This window comes from Podarcis cretensis (genome assembly GCF_951804945.1).
Source record: "Podarcis cretensis genome assembly, chromosome: 3".
In the NCBI taxonomy this organism is placed as follows: Eukaryota; Metazoa; Chordata; class Lepidosauria; order Squamata; family Lacertidae; genus Podarcis; species Podarcis cretensis.
The window spans coordinates 109588950-109616495 of record NC_137172.1 but is presented as its reverse complement, the minus strand read 5'-3'; the positions used below and the strand labels follow the sequence as shown (position 1 = coordinate 109616495).

General features: G+C 42.9%; 1 protein-coding gene across 4 annotated transcripts in view; it reads left to right on the top strand.

The window, feature by feature from the left end:
* Positions 1–27546, top strand: part of MACROD2 (mono-ADP ribosylhydrolase 2) — a 992621-nt gene that overhangs the window by 580275 nt on the left and 384800 nt on the right. For all 4 annotated transcript variants that reach the window (XM_079969959.1, XM_079969958.1, XM_079969957.1 and 1 more), the window contains exon 7: positions 2879–2909. In XM_079969959.1, the coding sequence (XP_079826085.1) occupies positions 2879–2909 (31 nt within the window). The remainder of the gene's footprint in view (positions 1–2878; positions 2910–27546) is intronic.

Below are 27546 nucleotides of genomic sequence, written 5' to 3'. Positions count from 1 at the left end.
TTTTACTTTTTAGAAAATTGTTACCATATTGTCCCTTAATTTGTTTTCTAGGAATAAGAATACCTTGTTCCTTCAACTTTCTCTCACTGTCATGCTTCCTGTACTGTATTCACCATTGCAATTGCACTGTGTTCGTTTCCTGTTGTTCTGAAAATATAGCGCCCAATAGAATCTGAAATTCCACAGTTTTTGTAACGAGGTTCAAGCAATATATTACTTGCCTTCAGATTGTTGAACTTCAATCTGTATAGTCTCTAATCTTTTTCTGTGCAAAGAATTCCTTTATTTGATTCTTTGTTTTACTGCCTCTAAACCATTTCTTCTTTGAGAAATATGAATATGCTGTGCTGCGAGGAGTTTGCTATATGTATCTTTCAGTTGTGCCCTCTGTAGTTTTGTACTTTCCACTTCCTACGCCCAAATAATTTATATCAGAGTAGATACCTCCAGAAATCTGCTTCATGATATGTCATCCTCCCCTCCATTTTGTTAACAAATGGAATCTGTGACAAAACATTGCAGTGCCGAGTGCTCCTTTTCATAATGCCAGCCAGCCATGTCTTCATCTGAGATATTCCATTAATTTCCACTCCACTTTCCCCAGTTTTCTCTTTCCTTCCACCATCAGTCATGTACTCCATGGCAACCGAACATGCTCAGTCTCCTTAGTTTTTTAATGGGTTTTTTTGTATCATTCTTCCAAACTCAGGGTTTCCTGCATGCCTCCATCTGGTGTATAGCTGGTGTCATAAGAACACACACTTGGAGAATGAGTGTGTCATGAATATGAAGGACTGTTGCTCTCAGTGAGACCTCTTTTATTCTACTGTTTGAGTTGGTTGGCATCTGTCTGTCTTGGGAGATGATGAAGAGGTGCACCTTTGGGGGATGAGGTCAAGCTGTTGGAAGGTCACAGCGCCTGCTGTGGCTGTAGAGTCTGATGCAGGAGAGACATGTTTTGCTGAAGTATAGTTAATGCAGCTGGAGGGGATTTGGGTTTGGGGGATAAAAGTGAGACTCAATTTGCAAAAACAAAGATGATTGCTGTGCTAATGCATACTTAAGGTATCCATTAGCACAACATTTCATGTTTATGCGTTTGCAGCAAGGTCAGATGTAAAAAGTCGTTCAGAGTCCTGCCTTGTCCAATCTAGAGTTTTGCTGGTGAGATAGGAGCAAAGGTTTGGCCTAATGTGGAAGACCTGCAGATACCTACAAGGCAGTTTGGATTATGAGAATAATGCTATAAGTCAAATGCAGCTCTGTACCATGTGCTTCTAAAGGGTCTGAAAATCCTTTCGTGGCTATGTTTTGTCAGTAAAATGTTGCACAGTCATACCTTGGTCTTCAAACAGCTTAGTTCTCAAATGTTTTGGCTCCTGAACACCACAAACACGGAAGTGAGTGTTCCGGTTTGTGAACTATTTTTGGAAGCCTAACGTCCGGCGGGGCTTCTATGGCTTGCGATTGGCTGTAGGAGCTTCCTGTAGCCAACCAGAAGCTGCGCTTTGGTTTCTGAACATTTTGGAAGTCAAATGGACTTCCAGAACAGATTCCGTTTGATTTCCAAGGTATGATTGTATGCTTTTATAAACAATCCAGAGGCATTAAGAAGTTGTGCCAGGGACATTTAAAGACTCCAGCTCCTCAATGCCTTTAAAAAAACAAACTCAGGAGCTTAAACAGAACAATGTTGCTGCAGTTCCCATAGATCCCAGCACTGGGAGTTTAGCATAGGATTGGGAACTTTTTGGCCTCTCTTATCGCATGGGTTAAAGCCTCAGCGCCTAGGGCTTGCCGATCGAAAGGTCGGCGGTTCGAATCCCTGCGGCGGGGTGCGCTCCCGCTGCTCGGTCCCAGCGCCTGCCAACCTAGCAGTTCGAAAGCACCTCCAGGTGCAAGTAGATAAATAGGGACCGCTTACCAGCGGGAAGGTAAACGGCGTTTCCGTGTGCAGCTCTGGCTCTGGCTCTGGCTCTGGCCAGAGCAGCGATGTCACGCTGGCCACGTGACCCGGAAGTGTCTCCGGACAGCGCTGGCCCCTGGCCTCTTAAGTGAGATGGGCGCACAACCCCAGAGTCTGTCAAGACTGGCCCGTACGGGCAGGGGTACCTTTACCTTTTTATCGCATGGAAAGCCTAGTGTGCATGGTTTTCCCCTTTTGAGCTTCCTTCCATCCAGTGTTTAAAGGTCTGGGGGAGGAGTTGATCAGGACAGTCACACTATGGATGGCGCCAGCATGCATTCCAACCCCCCAACAAGTTATTTTGACTGCTGTATTAGGAGAAGGAAGAGCAGAGTACAAACTGCTCAGCTTCTCTTATGAGAATTTCCCATGAAACATTTTCTGAAGTCAAGATATATCTCTGCTTTGTTATCTATTAAATGTATTACCCTATCAAAGAAAGAGAGTACTTTGTTCTTTGTTCTGAACAAATCTATGCTGTCTTCAGGTGGTCATTCCAGTTTCCTCTAGATGCTTGCAGATTGATCACATTGCAATTGTTCTAATAGCGTCTACATTATGTAAGTCACTTTTATTGTTGTTGCTGTTGTTGTTTTTTTAAAAATCCCTGGGTCCTCCCTCTTTTCACATTTGGCAAGGCACTATATGTTTAGCGTTCTCCAAAGTGCTGCAGGACCTTATCTGTTCTCCATTGAGTTCACAAAGAAAATTGTGAGCAGCTTTCTGATCTCCTGAACTAGTTCTGTTAGCACTCTGGGGGGCATTTCATCAGGCCCTGCCAACATAGAGGTAGGGATTTCTTTACACAAAGCAGTTTGTGGTTTCCTCATACTAAATGATTCTGTGTAATAAGTGATTCTGAGGCAAAAATAAAGTAAAATTCTAATTTACATCTTGGTTTTTGTCTTGCAGGCGTTCCCGTGTATTTCAACAGGAATTTATGGTATGTAAAACCCATTATAAAGTTTCTGTTCAAGCTATATTTCTTCATGACAAATAGTCGACTTTGGTTTTAACAAGGGTGTTTTGTTTTGTTTTTGGCTTTGCTGGAGCGTGTTCTAGTAGATGTTGCATGGGTTTTACATATTCAGTATTATTAAAAATTTGTTCTGCAATGCCTAGTGGGCTGTGTTGTGCTATCAAATTACAGGCTATGGCCCAAGGACCCAACAGAGAATTGATCTGGGTTTGCAAACAGCTACGCAGCTTAATATTACATGAATAAGAGAGTTTGATTGGCTTCCATAGAAATGCCATTCCCACGGTGGGTGCAGGGCTGAAGATAACAGATGCTGCAGGGTTCTGTGTAAATGATGTATTGGAAGTAGTGCTATAGTATTGTGGGAATAGAGCCTTGTGTGGTACTGTGGGCCATGACTCGTGTTTTGCATACAATTCCTTGTCTCTCCACCTCATAGGATAACAGACAGCAGGGCTAGGAAAGACCTCTGCTTGAGACCTTAGAAAGCCACTGCCAGTCAGAGTAGGCAGTTGAGGCATCATGTGTTCATATTGGGCCAATCACTGCCTCTCAGACTAACCTACCTCACATGGTTGTTGTGGAGATTAAATGAGAAAGGTGAGAACCATGTTCACCAACTTGATCTCCTTGGAGAAATGCAGGAAACAAACAAACAAACAAATGTTTTCTCAGGATGTAGGCAAGATGGAGACAGTAGCCATGTTTCCGCAACACACAATGAGAATTTGTGAATGCTATACAACACTAACTTAAGTGCTAAATGCAGAGTGTATGGTAGGGGTTTTTTGGTGTGTGGTTTTGTTTGTATTGAACCCTACTGGAATCTAGTACGTATGCCAATACAGTGGTGCCTCGCAAGACAAAAATAATTCATTCCGCGAGTCGCTTCGTCTTGCGATTTTTTCGTCTTGCGGAGTGCAGATTCCCCGGGTATTAACGGTTTTACGAAAAAGGAAGCAAACTCGCAAGACGTTTTCTTCTTGCGAAGCAAGCCCATAGGGAAATTCGTCTTGCAAAGCACCTTGAAAAACGGAAAACCCTTTCGTCTAGCGAGTTTTTCGTCTTGCGAGGCATTCGTCTTGCGGGGCACCACTGTAAAAGTTTGAGAATCTATAAGAATCTAAACAAATAAATATTGGAATTCTTAGACCATAGACTGGCAGAAATTGTTATGTTTCCACAAGCTGGGTGCTTTGGAAGAGTGAATATTGACCAGTCAGAACTGGCAAGGGGTAAAAGCTTGTGTCAGGTATACACAGTGCTTTTTTTCTGTGGGGGAGGGGAACACAGGAGTATGTGTACCCCTAAACATTTTGTGAATCTAAGTTTGCCTCACTGAGGGGCAGTATTTCAATATGAGTAGGTAAAATGAGAGTACCCCTAAACAACTTTTTAGAAAAAAAGCACTGGGTATTCATGTGATAAACAATGAAATGAAAGTGTTGTAGTTGGTATGAATTTCCACAGACACATAGTGCCTTATATTCAGAGGGAGTTTTGATGGTGAGCTACACATGAATTCAAGCATTTCTCAGTTGAATTAATTATATATTTTCTCTTCTAGTATCAAACCTGAGTTTCTTTCTCCTCTTTTTGCTTCTGATCATATCTGTATTGCCTGAATACAACTGCGCTTTGCGGACATAACTGATTTTTTTTATCTTCCAATCTAGATCCTGATAAGATTATTTATAATTGGAGGTGGCTAATGATATAAAACACAGCGGTGTTTTCTATCATGATGCATATTTTTGTCATTATCATAGGAAAGCAGGACAGCCATGATTCATGGAATCTGTTGTGAAGTGAAATGCAAAGAAAATTGCAGGTTGTTTTTGTGACAGCCAAATTTAACAGAAAATAAAATGTGTCAGAAATGAAGTATATTTTCTGGTTGATCATAGATGTGGTTTAATGCTATTCTGAGCTGCATCAACAGAAGTCTAGTAATAGTACTGCTTTGTTCTGCCTTGGTCAGACCTCAACTGGAGTATGGTGTCCAGTTCTGGGCTGGCATCACAGTTTAAGAAGGCTATTGACAAGCTAGAATGTGTGCAGAAGAAAGTGACCAACCACCTGTCTCCTGGATCCTTGCCCATCCTGGCTTATAAAAGCTAGCCGGGAAGGACTGGGCGATGGGCTTCGTGGGGTGGTGAATGCTTCCCTCCGTGAGGGAGCCTTCCCAGACCCGCTGAAAGAGGCGGTTATTAAACCGCTTCTTAAAAAACCATCTTTAGATGCGGCCACGATGGCCAATTATCGCCCAGTCTCAAATCTTCCATTCTTGGGCAAGGTGATTGAGCGAGTGGTTGCTGAACAACTCCAGGCACGCCTGGAAGAAGCGGACCATTTGGATCCTTTCCAGTCGGGATTCAGGCCTCATCATGGGACTGAAACTGCCTTGGTCGCTCTGGTTGATGATCTCCGGCGGGCTAGGGACAGAGGTGAGAGCTGTTTCCTAGTTCTGCTGGATCTCTCAGCGGCGTTTGATACCATCGACCATAACATCCTTCTAGACCGTCTTGAGGGGCTGGGAGTTGGGGGCACTGTCATACAGTGTTTCCGCTCCTTCCTCCTGGGCCGTGTTCAGAAAGTGGTGGTGGGGGATGAGTGTTCAGACCCCTGGGCTCTCACTTGTGGGGTGCCTCAGGGTTCTGTCCTTTCCCCCATGCTTTTCAACATCTACATGCAGCCACTGGGAGAGATCATCAGGAGGTTTGGGCTGGGTGTTCATCAGTATGCGGATGATACCCAGCTCTACCTCTCTTTTAAATCAGAACCAGTGAAGGCGGTGAAGGTCCTGTGAGAGTGTCTGGAGGCGGTTGGAGGATGGATGGCGGCTAACAGATTGAGGTTGAATCCTGACAAGACAGAAGTACTGTTTTTGGGGGACAGGAGGCGGGCAGGTGTGGAGGATTCCCTGGTCCTGAATGGGGTAACTGTGCCCCTGAAGGACCAGGTGCGCAGCCTGGGAGTCATTTTGGACTCACAGCTGTCCATGGAGGCACAGGTCAAATCTGTGTCCAGGGCAGCTGTTTACCAGCTCCATCTGGTACGTAGGCTGAGACCCTATCTGCCTGCAGACTGTCTCGCCAGAGTGGTGCATGCTCTGGTTATCTCCCGCTTGGACTACTGCAATGCGCTCTACGTGGGGCTACCTTTGAAGGTGACCCGGAAACTACAACTAATCCAGAACGCGGCAGCTAGACTGGTGACTGGGAGCGGCCGCCGAGACCATATAACACCAGTCTTGAAAGACCTACATTGGCTCCCAGTGCGTTTCCGAGCACAATTCAAAGTGTTGGTGCTGACCTTTAAAGCCCTAAACGGCCTCGGTCCAGTATATCTGAAGGAGCGTCTCCTCCCCCATCGTTCTGCCCGGACACTGAGGTCCAGCTCCGAGGGCCTTCTGGCGGTTCCCTCACTGCGAGAGGCCAAGTTACAGGGAACCAGGCAGAGCGCCTTCTCGGTAGTGGCGCCCGCCCTGTGGAACGCCCTCCCATCAGATGTCAAAGCGATAAACAACTACCTGACATTCAGAAGACATCTGAAGGCAGCCCTGTTCAGGGAAGTTTTTAATATGTGACATTTTAGTGTACTTTTCATCTTTGTTGGAAGCCGCCCATAGCGGCTGGGGAGGCCCAGCCAGATGGGCGGGGTACAAATAATAAATTATTATTATTATTATTAGATAATCAAGGGTAGGACCCAAAACAATGGATTCAAGTTATAAGAAAGGAGATTCCAACTAAATATCAGGGAGAACTTTCTGACAGTAAGAGCTGATCAACAGCAGAACAGGCTCCTCAGAAAGTGGTGGACTCTCCTTCCTTGGAGGTTTTTAAGGAGAGGTTGGATCTGTCATGGATGCTTTACCTGAGATTCTTGCATTGTAGAGTTAAATTTCCCTTGGGGTCCCTTTCATCTCGAAAATTCTATTATTCTGTGCAGATTCAGATCTGATTGCCTTTTTCATAGCCTGTCCACCTGTAACGAGCACTATATGGCAGTTTGCCTTAGAATAGCTAGGAATTATCTGAGATCATCTGCAGAGAAATTGAGTCACTCCCAATGGCTTGGAAGATGTGTGTGCATATCTCCATCTCTCCTCCTGTCCCCCACCGGTCCCCAGCTCCAACGCATCTCTTTCCTTGTGTTGGAATACAAAGCACAAGGAAGAAGAGTAAGGATTGTCCCCTCTAGCCTTGTTCCTGGCCTCCATGTGTTTACTAGACCTTGTGAACTAACTGTAGTGTGTTCACAGTGTACACACACAGGCTGTGTTCACACATCTTGGTAAACAAAACTATGCCTTATCAGGACTACGTGGATCGTAGTCTTTGCTCCTCCCTGGTCCTTTTAGCTCAGTATAGTATGACAGCTAAACCAAGGTTTGGCTTAGGGTGTCTTCCAAATCCGGGACTGTGGTTAAACTGCCTCCCCCTTATCTATTGTCTGTAGCCAAGAACAAACTTGCACAATTGGCACATGTGTACAGATAGAGGCAACATGCACACAGTTTGTGCAGTCACAGGGTCTGTTCATAAAGGTCATGATGGATGCCAATTTGCATAAAGAACAGTATGGTGTCCATATGAGAAACCAGTTCAAAGAGTTTCTATGGAATTGTCATTACAAAATGATTAAAATATTGACTGGTGGTTTTTTTAAAGTTCTTAGTAAATAGAGCAGCAGCTGCTTAGAGTCCATTAGGATATTCAAAGTATTTCAGCAATCTAATTAGCTACTCTGTCTAAGAATTTGTCATATACATTATTTAACAGAGATCTTATTTTAAATGGCATGCTACCCATGTTCAAACTGTTCCTTCAGTCCATTTCTCTCTGGAATACATTCTACATGCTTAGAAATTATTACCAGGGTGTCCATTGATTAACACTCAGCCATCTAAAATTAGCATTAGTAGGATATATTTAGCAGACATACTGACTCCAGAAGGAGGATTAAAGGTATTAAGCTCAGTGCCTTGATGGGCACTGCCCTCTTGTTCTTGCTGTCTTGTATTATGAAATGTACATGTGCTGTAAATTTGTGATGTCCACTCAACAAATAGATCTATTGTTTCAACGTAATTTGAGACTAAATCTCAAAATCCACAGTACTACATTTTATCTTTTCTACTTTGTGTAGACGTTCTGGTTAATGCTGCACCAATATTTTTTTTTATATATATTTCCCCCTGGGAGGTGGAAATATTCATGAAGAAACGTTACTTTCTGCATGTACAGTTTTATTTTAAAAAAACTTTTTAAAGTATAGGAAGGAATTAAATGCCATGCTAAGGCATTCATTCTATCTGGATAACCATTTCAGTTTGCCAGATGGATTACTCCGTGCTTCTGCTTAAGCATGTTGTTCTGGGGGTTCTGCCCACCCCTGAGCCAATTTTTGGGGGTGTGGAAGAGGAGGGGAAGAAAGCTGCATTGTGCAAGCATAAGTCCTTGCACAGGCTTCTTCGTCAACCCATCAGGGATCACATAGTGACCATTATCGCACCACATAGCCAATCAGATGTTGCTGTGTGAGGATGTTACTGATGCCAGGCCAATGACACCTCTTGTTAAACTCTTTGAGCCACCTAGGCCTCACATGACAGCGCCTATCTTGTACTCTTGGATCCAGTATCAATTCAGCAGGGAGGACTAGTCACCATCCGTCCAAACCTCACCAGGTTGTCGTCCATCCATGACAACAGGGTTACTGGACCCTGCCCCCACTACTTGACCACTACCAATGTAAAGGTAAAGGGACCCCTGACCATTAGGTCCAGTCGTGACCCACTCTGGGGTTGCGGCGCTCATCTCGCTTTATTGGCCGAGGGAGCCGGCATTTGTCCGCAGACAGCTTCCGGGTCATGTGGCCAGCATGACTAAGCAGCTTCTGGTGAACCAGAGCAGTGCACTGAAACGCCGTTTACCTTCCCGCTGCAGCGGTACCTATTTATCTATTTGCACTTTGACGTGCTTTTGAACTGCTAGGTTGGCAGGAGCAGGGACCGAGCAACAGGAGCTCACCCCGTTGCGGGGATTCAAACTGCCGGCAAGTCCTAGCTCTGTGGTTTAACCCACAGCGCCACCCACGTCAAATACCATGTTAAGTATGCACTGGGCCCACAATGTACAGTCTCATGGTTGTCAATGTGGCCATGATGTCTTGAGACAAACCACATAAGGAGGCCTTAGTGTGTTGGTTGAAGTTGTTTGGGGGCACTCCTACACCACTGCCAAAACTACCTCCACCAGTTCAGACAGGGAGTTTGTTGGGCAGTGGGGCCAGTGTTACGTCTCTCTGGTCGAACTCTAACTCTCGGCTCCAACGGAGGATTGCTGCAGCACTTTTTAATGTTAATATACAAAGACAGACAAAACAAGGCATCTTTATTTTTCTTCTCTTCCTGTTCTAAAACTGGAAGAACCAGTGTGTCATCACGCTCGGTTATTTTGCTATCAGTATGCTAGATAGGAAAGCTGCTATATCACTGGATGAGTGCAACCAAAGAATGAGACTCCACATGGCTCTCTCTCATGAATGGCTGATACTGTTCCCTAGCCAGGAACCAGATTGAGATGGTGCACTGTAGCTGCTTCTTCAACCTCCACGTCCATGGGTTTTGCTTGCGCTAATGACAGGGCATTTCAACCCTGGAAGTGGATTCTGACTTTATCTCTTCAGCACCTGTTTAATGTACTGTCTGCTATTGACTACTGTGAACCTTTCCCCCTTTCTTTTGTCTGGAGATGTAACATCCAAGAAAGCTAATGTATCGGCAGCAAATGAAATTCAGTGACAGGAACGAAATGTGGCTTTTGCCACTCTTGAGTGAATTAATTTTGAAAGCCGGTATAGTCAATGGATAAACAATGAACGGAGGGTCTGGATTCAAGTCCGACCTTTCACCCCATCTCACAGCATGGGAATCAATAGCCCCACAGGTTTGTGATGAGGGAGGAGGCATTCAAAATGGTAAAGTATCTTACTGATCAAAAGGGTTTGATACAATATGGGACTAGAAGATGGGACTTTTCTTTTAAAAAGAAAAGAAAGAAATTCAAAGAATCCGAAGAAAGTGCTTTTAAGATTATTTTTGGTGGAAAAACTCCCACAAATGTGCATTTTCTTGTTAAGTGGGATGCTTTTGTGTGCTCTTCATTTAACTCCTCACAAATTTTTTATAGTCTCCTTTCTATGTGCTTTCATTTCAGATTGTCCACAAATGAATTTCAGGATGTTCACTCTTCATTGTATTATTGAAGAAGGAAAATCATATGAGGAAGGCTAGGAATAATAATAATAATAATAATAATAATAATAATAATAATAATTTATTTATACTCTGCCCATCTGGCTGGGCTTCCCCAGCCACTCTGGGCAGCTTCCAAAAAAACATTAAAATGCTGTAATACATCAAACATTAAAAGCTTCCCTAAAAGAAGAAGCTTGTGGTATAGCTCTCCTGTGACTGCAAGGGAATGCTTGACTGCTGCATAAAGAAATCAAGGAGACGGCTATGATTTATTTATTTATTTTTTAAAAAACACCTTTCTACAGCACTGGCTTAGCTAGTTTTTCATATTCAGTGACGCCTGATGTGAAATAACATTACAATATCCTGTGTCCTAAGAGTATTGCCTGCTGTTTTGAACAATTTGAATTATTTCTAACTTAGGGCAGCTCCTCTTTGTACACTTTTTATTCCAGTACAGATACAATATACACAACAGATAACAGCCAGGGAGCCAAAGTAAGTTACTATCTTTCCACTCTCTTTCCTCAGCAGGTGAGGATAAATGAGAGAGAAAGAGATTGTGCATCACTCCCTGAGCCCTTTGCCTAGGATGGAAAATAAATACTGAATAAACAGCCGGCTTTCCTTACTTTCCATTTGAAACATTTACCTAGTGTTTAAAACATACTGTTCAAAAGAAGTGAAATATTTATTTCATGATTAACAATTTCCCGATCAAAAGACGAGTTTGAGAAACAATTTCCTTAACTAAAACCTTGGTTAACTACTACAGTTAATAACATTTCTGGCCCTCTCCAAAACCAATAACGTTTTCCAATTCACATGAAATCCAGTGTGAAATCGGTCTTCGTTGTTTCATTTAGTTGATATTATCCTCCTCGATCTTGTAAAGCCAGTTCGCAGTGCTGCTTCCTCATCAGGATCCTAATACATTGGATCCTCAGTCCCCAAGCTGATTAACGAGGTAGTGAAGTAGCATTCAATACCCTTTATCAACTCAGCTAAACCTTAGGTTTGGAAGTGGACAGTTTCTTTATGGGTGGTACTGGTGACAGGCACACCAAAGTCCCCTTGTTCACTATAATGGGGTGAACTGAAAGATTGGGCTGTCAGGCCAGCCAGAGACCTCATTTTTCTTCCATGCTGCATACGTTGCCCCTTACTGCAGCCAGCATTTGATTGCGATTAATTTGTCAGGGTTGGTTGTACAAAGGAAATGAAGAAATGGATTGCCAATTACAGTTAGTCTGCTTGTGGAGTGCCCCTCAAACCAGTGCCATTCCACAACAGCGACAGCTTAGAAATAAACTGCATTTGCTTTCATTGAGCCAAACCCCAGTCCTCAGTGTATTTCAAAGAAGCAGAAAAGGTGACTAAGGTGACCTTTTCTCTCTTTGCTCTCTTAACAACTCCAGTGGATAGTTGACATACATTGCCCATCTTGTAAGCAGGCATACAAATAAAGGTTGTTATTTTTTTGTTATCCAGCTGGTAAAAATGCACTTAAATTCCAGCTGGAAACAGAACAAAATTCTGAAGGCACCAACCCAGTCTTGCCCCAGTTGTCTTCTCCAGCAACTGGGAAACACTGGCCTGTGAGCGCTCCAATTGGAGAACAGCCTTTACCCAAGGTGTCATGGGCTTTGAAGACCCTCAAACTCAGGACGAAAGGGAGAAGCGTGCTAAGAGGAAGAAACACTTGGCAAACCCTCAGCGTGATCAACTCCCGCCCGGAAACCCATGTCCCCATTGTGGAAGGACGTGTGGATCCAGAATTGGCCTCCACAACCACTTACGGACCCACTGTTAAAACCTTGTTTATGGAAGACAATTTTACTTGGCTGTGGGTGATCGCCAAAGAAGAAAGAAGACAGTAAATCTGCAGAAAGTGAACGTCCACAGAAGTGAAAATGGTTGTTCAGTCTGGAGCTTGCCAGCCATTACCCAGATGAGAGCACCCCCAGATGCACTGCAGGGTTGCAGTTTGTGAAACACTGTCAGGAAGCCTATTCCAGAGACAAGCCCATTAACTATTCAGGTCTGCACCCAACTTTGTACATCAGAGATGAGGAACCTCACATGTGGGGGCCACATGCAGCCCTCTAGGCTTCTCTACTTGGCCATTGGGACTGTGTCCAGCCACACTTCTTCCTCCGCCCTGATATACACTCTCCTTGAGTGTTTTTGCCTGGCTATAATGTGCTATTGAGCTCTGCTCATGCTTCTTGCTTGCCTGGCTGGAGGATAAAAAGGGTTGAGTGAGGTTTGGCTCCTGGACCTGCCCACAACTGGCATAGAAGCTTGTGTAGAAGGGAATGTTGGTTTTCATGATGCATTCTACACTCACTTATCAATGTGCAGTAAACCTCATGCCTGAAGCATGTTCCCATTGAAACTACCACCCTGGGAAGACTGGATCATATGCTATTTTCTGAAACCTTTCTTCCAGGTATACCCCTCCCCCTGTATCTGCTCTTGACCTCTCCCATGATTCCCACCAGATGTCAAAGAGAACAACAATTAACCTCAAAGCAACAGGAATCTAGGATTATGAAATGGGATTATTTACTCCAGTCTGGAAATATAGCCCATGTTATTGAGTCCTCACTCTTCTTATTTTTCATTTTCCACCCATAACACCCACTCAAAGCACTGTATTCCATGTTATTAGTAACAAGTATACCATCATTAACACAACAATGGGATAAGAATATGTTGTAAACTGATAATTTGTATTTAGGATCATGCCAAAACAGTATTGAGGAATTACTTGGCAAGAAGCATTTAGAACATGTAAAATATTTCAAGAGACTTAACAGCATAATCCTATGAAAACCTATTCAAAAATTATGACTGAATTCTGTGAATTTCTTCCCATTTAAGCATGTATAGGACTGTGCCTGCAAATACTGCCCTACCAATAAAAATAAAAGAATTAAGTCAGACACCTGTAGGGTCAGGAGGCCAGTTCTTTCAGCCTCTCAGGCTGGCAGTATTGAATTGCTGCATCAGATTAATTGAAACAACACCTTGCATGTTCATTTAGTCAGCATAACATTATCCGCTTAGCAGGGAGACCAGAAGGCATTTAGCGTCACTCTCCCCTCTCTGAATCGTCTTCATTCTAGCTGGCCACCATAAGAAAATTATGTAACATTGGACAAGTTGTTTGTTTTCTTTTTCCCTCCTCACCACTTTTTCCTTTTGTGCTGTGCCTGTTAAACTGTAATCCCGTTTTTGTTTTAATCTCTGTACAATGCTTATCAAAATGCAGACACTTAGTAGATCATTGTCACTATTAATGTCAATAGTAAATAAATAACTCCTGCTAACCGAAGACAGATGAAGCAATATTGTCCCCTAGTTGTTGTTGTTTTAATGAACAAAAATGATCTCAGACCTATTTTTTGGGAATTAAACTGCTGTAGAAAGATGGAGCTATAGACAGATTGTTAGACTGATGAAGACTGACAGTTTGGTTTAACATTATAATGAGGAGAAAATTAACAGTTTATCCCTATTACAATGAAAGCAGCCTATAAATTAATGCTCCTGGCTTGGATCCCGAGAGCTTAGGAATAGTACTGTGCTTCCAATGGTGGCAGGTGGAAGGAGTTGATTTTCATCATTCTCACTGCTCCCTGTATCCCCACCCCAATATGCCCCAAAGGTTTGAGAGACACGCTCACAAACCCCCATACCCCAAACAGCATGGTAAGTGACATTCAGTGGCTTTGAGAGGAAGAGGGGATCAGTGAAAAATCACCTTTCCCGCTTCCACTGTCACAATCTTCTCCTGGATCAACAGCCGCTTCACAAATAGGGCGGGGGAGGGGGGGAGAGGGAATCAGGATCCAAACCATTGCCTCTTGAGAAGCACACAGAGAAAATACAAATCCTGTACAGAACATAGGAGCAGCTATGACCAGACTTGGAAGAAACACATTTGCAGTTTGGTCATAGGAATTTGAAGTTAGTAAGGAGAGACTTGCTCTCTTCAAAACAGCTATGTGCCAGTTGGACCTCTACAGGTGAGGTTAGTTTAGCTCCTTTCATAGAGTCAAATAACCCAAACCAACCACTATTAATTGTTCTTTCACTATCCTTTTAAACATGAGGAAATCCACTGCCTCAGACTGGCATAAACTGCTTTATATTTATATCTACTGTTTTACGTAGATATTCAATATTTTTTGTGTCTGAAAGGATGAGAGGATCACAAACAATCCCAGGTTGTTTAGCTGACCAATTATCCCATGATTCATGTTGTACCAGCTTTCTGTACATCTGAAAACACAGTTAAGGCTGAAATTAAACAGGCTGCTTATTTACCAGTTTTTTTCAGGATCCCAGCTAAGCTTGTAGAAAATCTCACTGCTATAAAATTGGATTACTTGTGTGTTAAACCTGTATAGTAATGATCAAAATTTAGTCCAGGAATTGCATGGATTTCTATTTAGGAGTAAATTTCAGTACCCCTTATCCAGTGGTAGTGGCAGTGCATTAGGTTAGGTTAGCTGCAGCTGAAATAATTTTTTATCTATCTTTTCCTATTCCTTTAAGCTACATTTGTACTTGCATGTTTTCATCCTCAAGGTAAATAGCAACTTCAGGGAGCTGTTTAGATTGGGAAAATAGTACAAAGGACTGATCCTTCCTCCCCTAGAGAAGTGGCCCTGTCCCAGTTTAACAATTGTTTTTTAAACTTTATGAAACCTTCAGTCCCAAAGATACATTATTTAGTCAAAAATATATTGTGTTGATCCCAGTTCAAACCTCCAGCTATGTTATAAAGCCCAAACTCCTTTCAGATTTCTGGATTAGATTGGATTGACCACACTGTGTTGTGTAGAGCTTATATTAAGCATCAAAATTGCTATCAGTGTCAGCCCTGCTAAGAGTACATATCAGTGCAAATTGGATCTATCAGAGTAATTGGCCAATATAAGGCATAAGCTTAGACAATGAGTCATAATAGCTTTTCATTTGATACACTTTAATAGCCTCAAAACATTAATCATTTTCTTATGTCTTTTAATTACCATAAAGTAGTTATGCTTAACGTCTGTAATAGGCTTTATACATTATACCGCTGTGCTTTTTAAACCACGCTTTTTATGGAAAGTTGTAAATATAATATAAGAGCCCATTATGGGTCCTCAGCCACTTTAACCTGCTGCCGTTATCAGGACAAGTAAAGCACAACAAGATTTTTCAGACCATATTTTTAATGGGTCAGCTATTCCCCTTTATTTCTGCCTTATTGGCAGTTAGCAAAGCAGCAGGTTGGTTTCTAAATCTTAAACTTTCTTAAATTAAAGAAATACTATTTTCTGTCTAGTTTAGAGAAATGCATTATGGTTTTGTGGAGAAGTCAAAAACGGGAATAGTGATTTTCAAAAAGATAATCTATTCAAGTGGCTTCTGGAGACTTTGGAAAATCCCAAGGATTGTGTTTTTGTGTGTGTGTTTATTTTGTTATGCTGCATTTGTTATGGTGTATTCTGTGACACCAACAAGTATTTATTCTTAAACATATTATTGCAAATAAAGCCAGATTGAAATAGAGTGGAACTTACTCTCAAGTGAAGTGTTGTGGTCAACTAACTTTTACTCAGAGTAGTCTTCTTCATCCTCTATGCAAGTGATAACGGCCTTTGGTGTGGATTTGGCATATCTTTGTGGATGGATGTTTTAATCTGTTTTTAGCTTATCACTGTTTTTATCCTTTTTATGCTTTTTGTAAACTGATTTGTGGTGGGTTTTTTCCAGTCAAGGGGTATATAATTTTTATGAAATAAATAAATGGTCCCTTGGTGAAGAATTTGAAAATGGAATAGTGGCAGCGGTTATGGCCCCATATTTTGCTTCCCACCGTGGCAGTGGCAGCGTCCCCTTTGGAAATGTTTGGCAGCTACGGGGCTGGAGATGACAAGTGAGACCAATGCCCAAGCCAGGCTTTGCCTCCCTCTGCCTAAGTTGTTGCTTCACACATGGGCGACAACCGTAGCTTAGAATCTGAGGGCAAGCCTTAGTTTTGTGGCGCTTCAGCTTATCTTTATACCTCCCTGACTCAGTGCAATAGGTTTCTAGTTAGTATTCCCACACAACAGCTGCAGAGATTCTTCCTAATCAAAGATGTCAGCAATAATAAAGGTAATGAGTGTGGATATTGGCAGCATTTCTCTGTCAACTGTAATGAAGATTATTTGTTTGTGGAATCATTTATCAAACAAGATATCCCATGCCCTGATTAATGCCTTGTCACTCTCCCCGAATATACGGAGCAGCAACAGAAATAGTTGCCACATCACTAGTCTTCAGGTTTTGGAGGTTTGGTTATTGATTGTCATTGTTCTGTTATGGTCCCAAGGAGGAGCTCATGGGGCAAGGTAGCAAGTTAGGTTGTTTGTTGTGGCACCAAGGACAGTTACTTGTGAGCAACCTGCTGCAAGTAGAGCTGGAGGTGAACTGAGACCTTTTTCGAGCCTTTGCCTTGTTCTGTGTCACTTTGCTGGAGAATGGGTCAGCCCTCTGACCTGAAGGCTAATGCTGCTGCTTCCCTCCATTGCCACCTCATTGCATGGTTGGACTGGTGAAAGTCCTAGCTCTGGTTACATAGGATCCACTGCTTTGAGATCCAGTTCAATGGGCTTCTGCCTGCCAGCCTCATGTTCATTGGAGCCCTGATGGCAGACTCTGAGCCTTTTGGGCCAATGGATGTATACCCTCTGATTCCATGTCCTGGTCATTGCTAGACTTTGGGGTCATGGCACTTACTCTCTTTGCTGGCAAACTCATGGTATGTGCCGTTATCATCTGGATATCATTTTATCAACTTGCAGGTAGATTAGATGAAATAATGTCACTCCATATTATATGTATTCTTTAAAATCTTCAGGGTTGACTTATGATACTATCACTAAGGGCAGTCAGAGTTCAGGTTGCGTAATTTCAGATGTGTTAGAGAACCATTATTTATGCATTCTTAAAATACCTTCAGGGCATGTTCCTCATATCTGATATTCATACATCACATCAACTGGGATTATGTACTCTCCTCATATTCACGCAGTAGCAACGTCTGCCCCTGTTGTATTTTAAAAGGAAATTATGTTTATACTGGTGTCTGCTGGAAGGACCAGTATAAACCAGTCCAAGCTGTTGAATGAAAACCCATTCCTGTTATGGAAAAACTATGGTTTAGTCTCTCTGTGACTGCTGACATATGAAAGAAGTAATTCTAAAAGAGGGAGGAAACTAAATCCGTCATCTTGTCCATGATGTGCACGATTGGCTTTTTCTTCAGGTGTGGAGTCAATAGCCTTGCACACTTCTTGTCTGGAGATGTTACTATGATGCTGTACAAACTGTTTTTAAGGCTGAAATCTTAACCCAACTTGCCCGTTGGGTGCAACTTACACAATGAATTCATTTAGATTTACTTCTGAATAGATGTGGCTACGATTGAATTGTAATTGTTGTTATACAAAACGGATACTTGCATGAAATGTTGCATAAATTATTCACATAGAGTCATCATTTGACTTATGTGTACCATCTTCTTCCAGCAGTTGTTGGGCATCCAAGGTCTGGCTTTCAGGTTTACTTTATTGTGCATGTGCACATAGTGTAAACAAATGGTGCTTTCATGCTAGATTTCTCATACAAAAGTATTTTAACTTTGTGCCACATATATTCAGAGAGGCAAAACATTGTGAGGACTATCTTAATTAGAGGGGGAGGAGGCTGAAGAGGAGGGGGAAATGGCAAGTTAATTTCAGTGACTCACAATACAACCCTGTGCATGTTTACTCAGAAGCCCCACTGTATTTGTTGAGGCTTACTTCCATGAAATTGTGCATATGATTGCTGCCTGTGTTGGCAGGATGTCCTACATTTTCATGTCTTAGCCAGGGGAGTCTTCAACAGAGGGCCTGCCCTTAAAGTAGGCTCTGGGTCAGGTGCCTTAAGTGCCATCTGGAAAAGTGCCTGTCTACCTGCAAGAACTCCCCAAGAGTAAAGGTATCTTTGGGAGTGAGACCCGCCTCGCAAAGAGACCTCTGCAAAGGAAGGATTTTATAGGGTCAGCTGAGGTTGGGGTGTGGCTCCTGCCGCTTTAGCTCAAAAATACCAGTGCTGAGCTGGAATATGTGCTAGAAAGCCTATGTACCAGCTTTGTGTCCTATCTGCTAGCATGACTTTCCTTTCTTCCAACAATACATCTGATGCCCCGTTGTGCTGGTTTAGCAGGGATTAGATACATTCTGGTGCTCCTGAGTCTATCCAATCCCTTCCTACAGCAATGTGACAGGGAAAGGTGCCAGTTTCAAACAGAGTCAAACGCACAGCCGCATTGGGAGCACACTACCAATTGTATATTTGCAGCAGTGTCTTTTATCTTTCCTGCCCGTGATATCAGGAGACTGATCCCTCCCACCTGTCAATGTGGCCCATGGAGGGTAATCTACTTTGGGATCCAACCCTCCAGCCAAAAGTGGTTCCCCCACCACTGATTTACAAGATGAGGTTTCTAGAAGGGCAGTTCTATCTTATTGGTCCTATAATGCAATTGCTATTTCCTTTATGAAAGAGTTTCATCAGAATAGATTTGCAATATAAAAATACACCTGCTGGTTAAATAGAATTGATTGCGCCCCGAGAACTCCTGCATCTCGGTATTGCAAACATACCTTTCTTTCTTTCTTTCTTTCTTTCTTTCTTTCTTTCTTTCTTTCTTTCTTTCCTTTCTTCTTTTCAAGATCCTGTATTCACGCACTTTCATTCAGTTGCCCTCCTGTGCACCTTCTCTAGTTCTAGAATGCTTTAAAATGAGGTGATAAGTACTGAACATAGTGTTTCAAATGAGGCTTGTCTAGCATCATTATTACAATGTTAGTGTAATCTACCATGACGCCTTTAACTATTTCCGCTGTGCATCCTGTACTTGTATTCACCTTTGTTTTAAATGGTACCGTTCGGGATATAATGATGAAATCCAATGTTACGAAAGTCCCTCCCCCAGTTGATTAATTTCCTTGACAGCCAATGATAAACTTGTGGGAATGCAGAAACACGTCTGTGTAGCTTGAGTGTAAAATACAGGATAATATACAGCCCCAAAAGGAATCTTGAGACTCCTGGGTATAGGACAGTATATTATTATTAGTAGTAGTAGTAGTAGTAGTAAAAATATACATTAATATTCGGTCTATCATAAGTTCAGGACACCACACATCCACTCCTTGACACACCTCTCACTGACCTTGTCCCCCACTCCCTTTTGCCTGTCTGGAATGTGTCCTTGGGCTGTGATAACTCATCTTGCTTGTTCGAATGGGAGGCAGGGATGTGCAGGTTTATGTACTTGTACTGTAGAAGCCTCTGGCTTTTGCACAGTCAGAATGCTGCCTACTGTACAGAAGTAGTACTCGCACGCATTGCTCTGCCCACCTTTGTCTCTGGCCTTTTCCTCCTCTGCCTTTGGTCATGCCCAGCGCTCCAGCCCTTCAGAACGTTGCCCGTAAAGGTATGGGGCTCTCATGCAAAAAAAGGAGATTCCCCATCTATTTTGCATTGGATGCAGTGAGGCAGCTGACTTTGTGTATCAATAAAAAGCAGCAAATCCTTTAATTTATTATCGTACCCCCCCTTTTCCAAGGATAGAGGGAATGTCTTGTGGGATTTCCTGTGTTGCCTTAGCTGCAGAAATAACTTGCCTAGCTTTGGGTACTATTTACCTTGACTTGGGTGATGGGGAATATGTCATTTACCTCAGGGCCAGCTCTGTGTTTTGGACGAGCCCTCATGGTTCAAGAAGACAGAACTCTTGTATTCAGCATTGTCCTGCTGCCTGCCATGTGAGGGTTTCTCCCTACTTTCTCAGTATGCTCCTTTTATTTCTCATGAACCACAGTGTGCTGCCATGCATTGCAGGTTTTTTGACCTCATTTGATGTCACATGGTTCCCCTTCTAAAGGCTTCTGGAAATCTGGAAAATTCCCACTGATTATTGGTTTCGTTATCATATGAATGGTGCCACATTGCAATGGCAACTATGCAGTGGAGGATATTTATTTTTTAAGATGACTTGCTATGTCCAGGTCAAAAATACAGTTAAGTCTCACTGTGTCCAATAGGACTTATTCCCTAACGAATGTGTTTAGGATTGCAGCCTTAAAGAATACAACTGTTAGCTGAACAGAACCTGAGGGGGGGGGGGAATCCACATCCCTCCCTCCCCCCCATCAGTCAGAGAAGGGAATTGAAGTATAAGCCCTTATGTCACCAGTAGGTTACTGCCTGGTCTGATAGGCAGTGGGCAATGTAACATTCCAGTTGTCCATATTAAGCTTGCAAATGAATTGTAGTGCTGGATTGCTGGGTGTCTTTCTAGTCTTCTGGTGTGCCCCCACAAAGATAGACACAAAGTCAGCCAAAATATCAATTCTCTTATTTCCTAGCAAGTCCTATTTCTCTATTCAGTGAGACATTTCCTCTTTTTGTAATATTCTGAAGGCTATTGCAAAATGACATGCTAAGAAATTTGTGAAGAATTGTGATTTTATTATTCCTCAAAAGAGTTCTCTGACAAAAATTGAATGCTTTCACCTAAAAGCCAGATGGCCTGTTGATTCTGGGTATATAATAGATCGTCCTGGGCCTTAGGAATTTTCATTACACACCAAGCAAAAAGCATTTACGACTGCATTTAATATGAGGCTAGAAAACCCCCAGCAGGCTTGCATTTTGACAGTATTTTTCAGCATGGGCTGCAAATGCCATTTAATATGTCTGTGAAAGAGAGTTCAGCTCAAGATTAAACTGAATTTGAACTTGTGGGATCAGAAGTGCCATTAGCAACTTGCTTAATTTTCTCCTTGACTGAAGTATTCAAAAATCAACGAGTGCATATATTGTGAATGAAATGCAAATGATCAAGAAAAGTGTTGTTTGGCAATTTTTGAATTCTCCAAAGCTCAAAAGTGTGACACTCTCAAGGACATCTCATTGCTGTTATCACCCATATACTTGTGGTTGTTCATATGATCTGCAGTACTGACACATAAGAGCTTCAGATGTGTTGAACCAACATCTGACTGTCAAGAAGAAACGTGATCTCCTTTCTTCTGGCACTGTCTGTTGGACCTTGGAATATGAAGAAAGCTCACATGCAGATGGTCCCCGGTTCAAACGCCCACATTTCCAGATAAAAGACACTTTGTCTGAAACTCTGGAGAGCTGCTGTCATTCAGCATGGACAGTGCTGAGCTAGATGAACCCATGATTTTTCTTTGTATAAGACATAGCTGTCAACTTACAGATTTAAAAATAAGGGACCAGCAGCCTTGAAAATAAGGGACCAGCAGCCTAAATAAGGGATTTTAGTCAACCAGCTGAAATACGAAGTTCAAAGGGACCAGATAATTTGGGAGAGCAGCGCCAGTTTTTAGCCCTTCATTTCCAGAGGGTGCTGCTCAAGACACCAGCCGATGAAACACTGCAATTAAATAACTACAAGCAGCAACCACTTTTTGCGCAAAACGAAGTCCAAGCTATGAAGATGCTGCTGCAGTTCTGTATCTTTTCTCTTGTGCTCCATCTGCAGCTCTCAGTTCCATCAGGTGGGGTGGGAGGAAGGGGGGGGGGGAATAGCGCCCGAAGTAAACCCGCAGATCAGACCATCTATGCTAGTCTACCACTTGCGGTCCTTCCCTTGTAGCCCTTGGAACACCTGCCCGCGCCTCCGCCTCGTCCTCTTCCTCCTCTCTCTGAACTACTTTCTCTATGGTTGCCCTCACTCTCCTCTCAAGGCTCCTCAGCAATTCATAGGCCATGCCAGGCTGCCCATCTCATCTGGGTCCTTCGGCGGCACAGCCACAGTATGGCCTAGCGGGAGCGGGGGTGGCGGCAGGCAGAGGGGAGGCCACAGGCAGAGACGCTCAGTTCGGCGGCTGCGAGGAGGATGGCGGCAGAAGGGCCTGAGGCTCCTGCCAGTCCCAGCGGGGAGGGGCTCCTGGGGGCCGAGGCTGGTGAGAGGAGGTCGGAGGGGGGCAGGCCGGGCAGCCAAGCAACACAGTTGGAGCCTCCCTCCTCCTGGCCAGCAGGGAGGGAGGGAGAGGAGCTGCTTCCTTTGAAACCCGGGAAATTTAAGGGACATCCATCAATAAGGGACAGCAGCGGGGCATGGCGCTGGGATAAGGGACTGTCCCTCCAAATAAGGGACGCTTGACAGCTATGGTATAAGACTACTTCCTATGTTTCTGTCAACAAATGTGTGGCTACCATAAACTGAGTAGATTAAAATCCTACTTGAGCGTAAGTTTGTCCACAAAATGTGTTTGCGGCTGAAACTTTAGTAGTAGAAAGAGGAGGTGGCGAGAAACCACTGAATATTTAATTCATGAGATGGTGAAATAAGAAATGTTGAGATAACATTGTCAGCTTTACTGTACATGAATTTTTCAAAAAAAGGGATTTTATGTAGCTATGTTTAGCATATGAAATGTTCTAAGAGAGAGTGAAATGTAGACTTCATTAAATAACCAAGAGACACTGAAAGGGATCCCTAGCCGTTTTTTGAACTCCATGGGTAGCTAGCAGTCCTATGCAAACCCTTCCCCTGGTTTTACTAGTCCCTCGGGGAGATTGTGGGCAGGGTGGGGGGAGCACGAAAGGGAATCAAACTGCATAATGAACATAAACAAAAGATCAATACTTCATTTGTCGACAGCATAAACTTAACCAGGTTAAATGCCTCTCGTGTATGACTGTGTCTTTTTCATAACTTGCCCTGCAGTATTTTTGTGCAGTATTTAAAATAAAGCTTTGGATAGGGGTGACTGAGGTTTTGTTTCCCTCCGCTTTTTCAAAAAGAGGTCTATTTGCCTTTAATTTCTTTTTCCTAGTCTAATCCTTGGCAAGCTGCAACTCTGGTGCAGAGTCTCATATGCTGATGACTGTCTTGTCTGGGGCTTCGACCAAGCGTGCCACCTTGTCCATCAGCCTCACAGTTGTGCTCTCTTGGGCCTGAAAGAACAGTGCACACAAGCGTTGAAGAGGGATCCTAGACAAGCATTTAATAGGGTTGAAAGCCAGGGCATGCTTCCTGTGCATCTGGGAAGGTTTCTTCATTTTGGAGAGGGATACCATATTTTTCGCCCTATAGGACGCACTTTTTCCCATCCAAAAATGAAGGGGAAATCTGGGTGCGTCCTATGGGGCGAATGCAGGCTTTCGCTGAAGCTTGGAGAGCGAGAGGGGTCAGTGCGCACCGACCCCTCTCGCTCTCCAGGCTTCAGGAAGACATCCGCAGCCTAGGCAGCCCTGCGGGAGTTCCCGGAGTGTTGGGTGCCCTGAAAGCAGAGCTCCTCGTGTTTCGGGAACACATCCACAGCCTAGGCAGCCCTGTGGGAGGTCCTGCAGGGCTGTCTAGGCTGCAGATAGGAGCCTGCTTCCCAGAGCGTCGGGCGCCCTGAAAGCAGAGCGCCCGGCGCTTCGGGAACACCTCCGCAGCCTAGGCAGCCCTGCGGGAGTTCCCCGCAGGGCTCCCCACGCTGCGGATAGCAGCCTGCTGCCCGGTGGGCGGGGCGCCCTGAAGCAGAGCGCCCTGCGCGCCGGACAGACATCCGCAGCGTGGGGAGCCCTGTAGGAGTTCCACGCAGGGCGCCCCTCGTGCTGGGCAGACATCGGCCAGCCCCACAAGCTCGGGGGACAGCAGGGAGGTGCAGCGCCGCCATCCCGCTGTTCCCCGACCTGGTTCGGTTTCCCTGACCTGCTTTTTTTTGGGGGGGGGGGAATAAAGGAAAAAATTTTTTCCTTTATTTCCCCCCCAAAAAACTAGGTGCGTCCTATGGGACGGAGCGTCCTATGGGACGAAAAATATGGTAATAAACTGATCCCAAAGTGTAGGTGTTTTATGCAAGCTCTCTTCTGCCATACATTATGATTTAGGTCCAGGATCCCTTAGGAACTGCCTCCTCTCACACTAGCCCACCCCTGCCCTAAGGTCTGTTGGAGTTGGCCTCTTTTGCATCACACCTGTGGCCGAGGCTTGGTCGATGGGAACTAGAGAAAGTGGACTTCTTTGCCTTGTGAGGCTGAGTGTTTTGCCAAATGGTGAAAACTTCCTTTGGTAGGCATTTGTTTCAGAAGATTTGTGTTGGAGTCATAAAACTTTTCCTGGAAATCAGACATGTGCTGACTTGTGTAGGCATCTCTTGGATCGCTGCCAGTCTGATCCACTCCAAAGCGGATGTTTAGTATCTAAGTATCAGCTTTATGAGGCTGGTAGAGAGTCCACTGATTAGAGTCTGGGTCTGTTTCCTGAATAATATATGCTAATATACCAATATCTATTGGAAGAGGTAACATTCTGAAGGCCTTCTTATCTCATAATCAAATGCATGCATTTGATGTCTTTAAATGTGGCACACTTTAAGTGTTCCGTTTTGTTACAGTGTTTTTGTGTGTGCTCACACTTTGGTTTTTGTAGAAATAGGCCTCTTTGTCCATCCACCCTTACCCTTAGATTATTTTCTAGGAGGATGGATTAATGTGGCCTTCACCTGCCTAGATCTCCAAGATGAAATAGACAAGTGAGTGTTTCTTCTCATTCACAACAAAGTTAGCCACCAGTTATTCTAACTGCAACTTACAGAATACAAACCACCAGTATAATACCATGGCTGAATTGCTGCCCCTGCCATGCATAATAATAATAATAATAATAATAATAATAATAGTAATAATAGACTTCTTTCATACACCAATACATAATAATTCTGTGCTGCTGTTGTAGCTTCAAAAAAGTCTGGATTGCCATTGAAATTATGTTTCCATATTTAAGCTTTTACATAGTTAACAATAGTTTTTAAATAGAATTTACTCGGTATGGGTCTTTTAGCACATCTGTATTGTATTGTGCTTGTGGAGTAAAACCTCTTGACACCGAGATGGTATGATAGCCTGGAATGTCCTTGAACATTCCAACTGCTCAGGAAACAAAACTATCAGCACATTTGTTATGTAATTAGTGTGCATAAGAAAACTGTCCATTAGGTTAGGATTAAAATCTCACAGACCCTGCAGAAAGTGATAACACAGTGATGCCTATTGTTAGGATAGAGAAGAATTGGAAAATTGAATAGTTTGCTCTGTGGTGGCAAACTCAGGTGAAAAATTCATGAGAATGAATATTGAATATTTGGATATGAGTATAGATAGACAAGCGGCCTTGGTGTTCATAGACGCTGGAAAGGCGTTTGATAATATCTCATGGGATTTCTTGAAGAAAAGTCTGGAAACGATGGGAATGGGAGAGAAATTTAGAAAAGGCATAGAAGCAATATATAAGGAACAGAAGGCAAAGTTGGTAATAAATAACACTACAACAGAATACTTTAGTATATATAAAGGAACTAGACAGGGCTGCCCCCTGTCTCCTCTATTGTTTATAACAGTATTAGAAATACTGAACGAGAGACTAAGGGGGGCAACAGAAGTTAAAGGAGTCAAGGTAGGAAAGAGGGAATATAAAATCAAGGCCTTTGCAGATGACATCGTATTAACCTTAGAAGACCCAAAAAATAGCGTAAAAGAAGCTTTACAAAAAATTGACGAATTTGGAGCCGTGGCAGGGCTTAAGGTAAATAAAAATAAAACCAAAATGTTGGTCAAAAATTTAACAAAGGAAGAAATGATAGATTTAGAACAAAGGACGGAAATTGCGGTAGCTAAGAAAGTGAAATATCTTGGAATATGGGTCACAGCTAAGAACATAAATTTATATAAGGATAATTATGATGTCACCTGGAGGAGTATAAAGAAAGACATGGAAATTTGGGGGAGGATGAAACTCTCCTTTTTGGGGAGGATAGCTGTTGTTAAAATGAATATTCTGCCTAGAATGCTATTTCTATTTCAAACTATCCCCATACTTAAAGGCTTAAAACAATGTAAAGAGTGGCAGAGAGCCTTGGCGAAATATATTTGGCAGGGGAAAAGGCCACGGATAAAAATGAAAATTTTGATAGATAAAAAAGAAAGAGGGGGCTTTTCTCTCCCGGACCTAAGTCTATACTATGAAGCAGCTTGCATACTCTGGTTAAAAGATTGGATAAAACTGGAGAATAGAGACCTATTGGACCTGGAAGGTTTCAATAATTGGTATGGATGGCATTCGTACCTTTGGTATGGGAAAGTGAAGGTCCACAAGAGCTTTTTAAACCATATTTTTAGGGGACCGATATACCAAGCATGGGAAAGGAATAAAAACCTCCTTGAAAGAAAGACTCCCTGGTGGATTTCACCAATAGAGGTTCTAACGGTCAAGAAAACAAACATGGAGGAGAAAAACGCCACCTATGAAGAAATGTTAAGAAAAACAGACCAAGGGCCCAAACTCAGACCTTATGAAGAGATAAAAAGCTTATTCACTGGTTGGTTGCAATACCACCAGGTGAATGATTTGTTAAAAGAGGATAAGAAGAAGTTGGGTTTTGATGATAAAAAATCAAAATTTAACATAGAAGTAGTAGAAGGCAAAAACAAAACCCTGTCCAGAATTTATGATATACTATTAGAGTGGTATACAAAGGACGAGGAGGTGAAGGAGGCAATGATTAAATGGGCAATTGACTTTGGTTATAACATCGATTTCGAAAGGTGGTCGGAAGTGTGGAATTGTAACATAAAGTTTACAGCATGTATGGCACTGAGAGAAAATGTTTGGAAGATGTTATATAGGTGGTACCACACCCCTGTGAAATTGGCCAAAATGTATAGATTAAAGGATAAGAAATGCTGGAAGTGTGGTGAGGTGGAGGGTGATCTATATCATTTATGGTGGACATGTAAAAAGGTGAAAGGCTTTGGGGGATCACTTTATAATGAGCTTAAAAAAATACTTAAGTACACTTTTCCCAAAAGACCTGAAGCCTTTTTGCTGGGAATGATGGGCAAAGAAATCAAAAAGGAAGACAAGACGATATTCCTCTATGCCACCACAGCAGCGAGAATTATGTTGGCACAATACTGGAAAGTGGAAACCATCCCCAGCATAAATGACTGGCAGATTAAAATGGTAAATTATGCTGAGCTTGATAAATTAACAGGTAAAATAAGAGATCAAGATGAACAGAAATATCTGAAAAATTGGAGTAAATACTGGAACTATATTGGAATAAATGTCTAATGTGAACTGGCGGGGTTAGAACAATACTACCAGCGAGTGAATTTAGGATTATAGATTAAAAATCAAATACGTAATGGAAGTAGATATTCGATACTTACCAAAAGGGTGGAAGGGAGTCTAGGGTGTTTTTCTTTTCT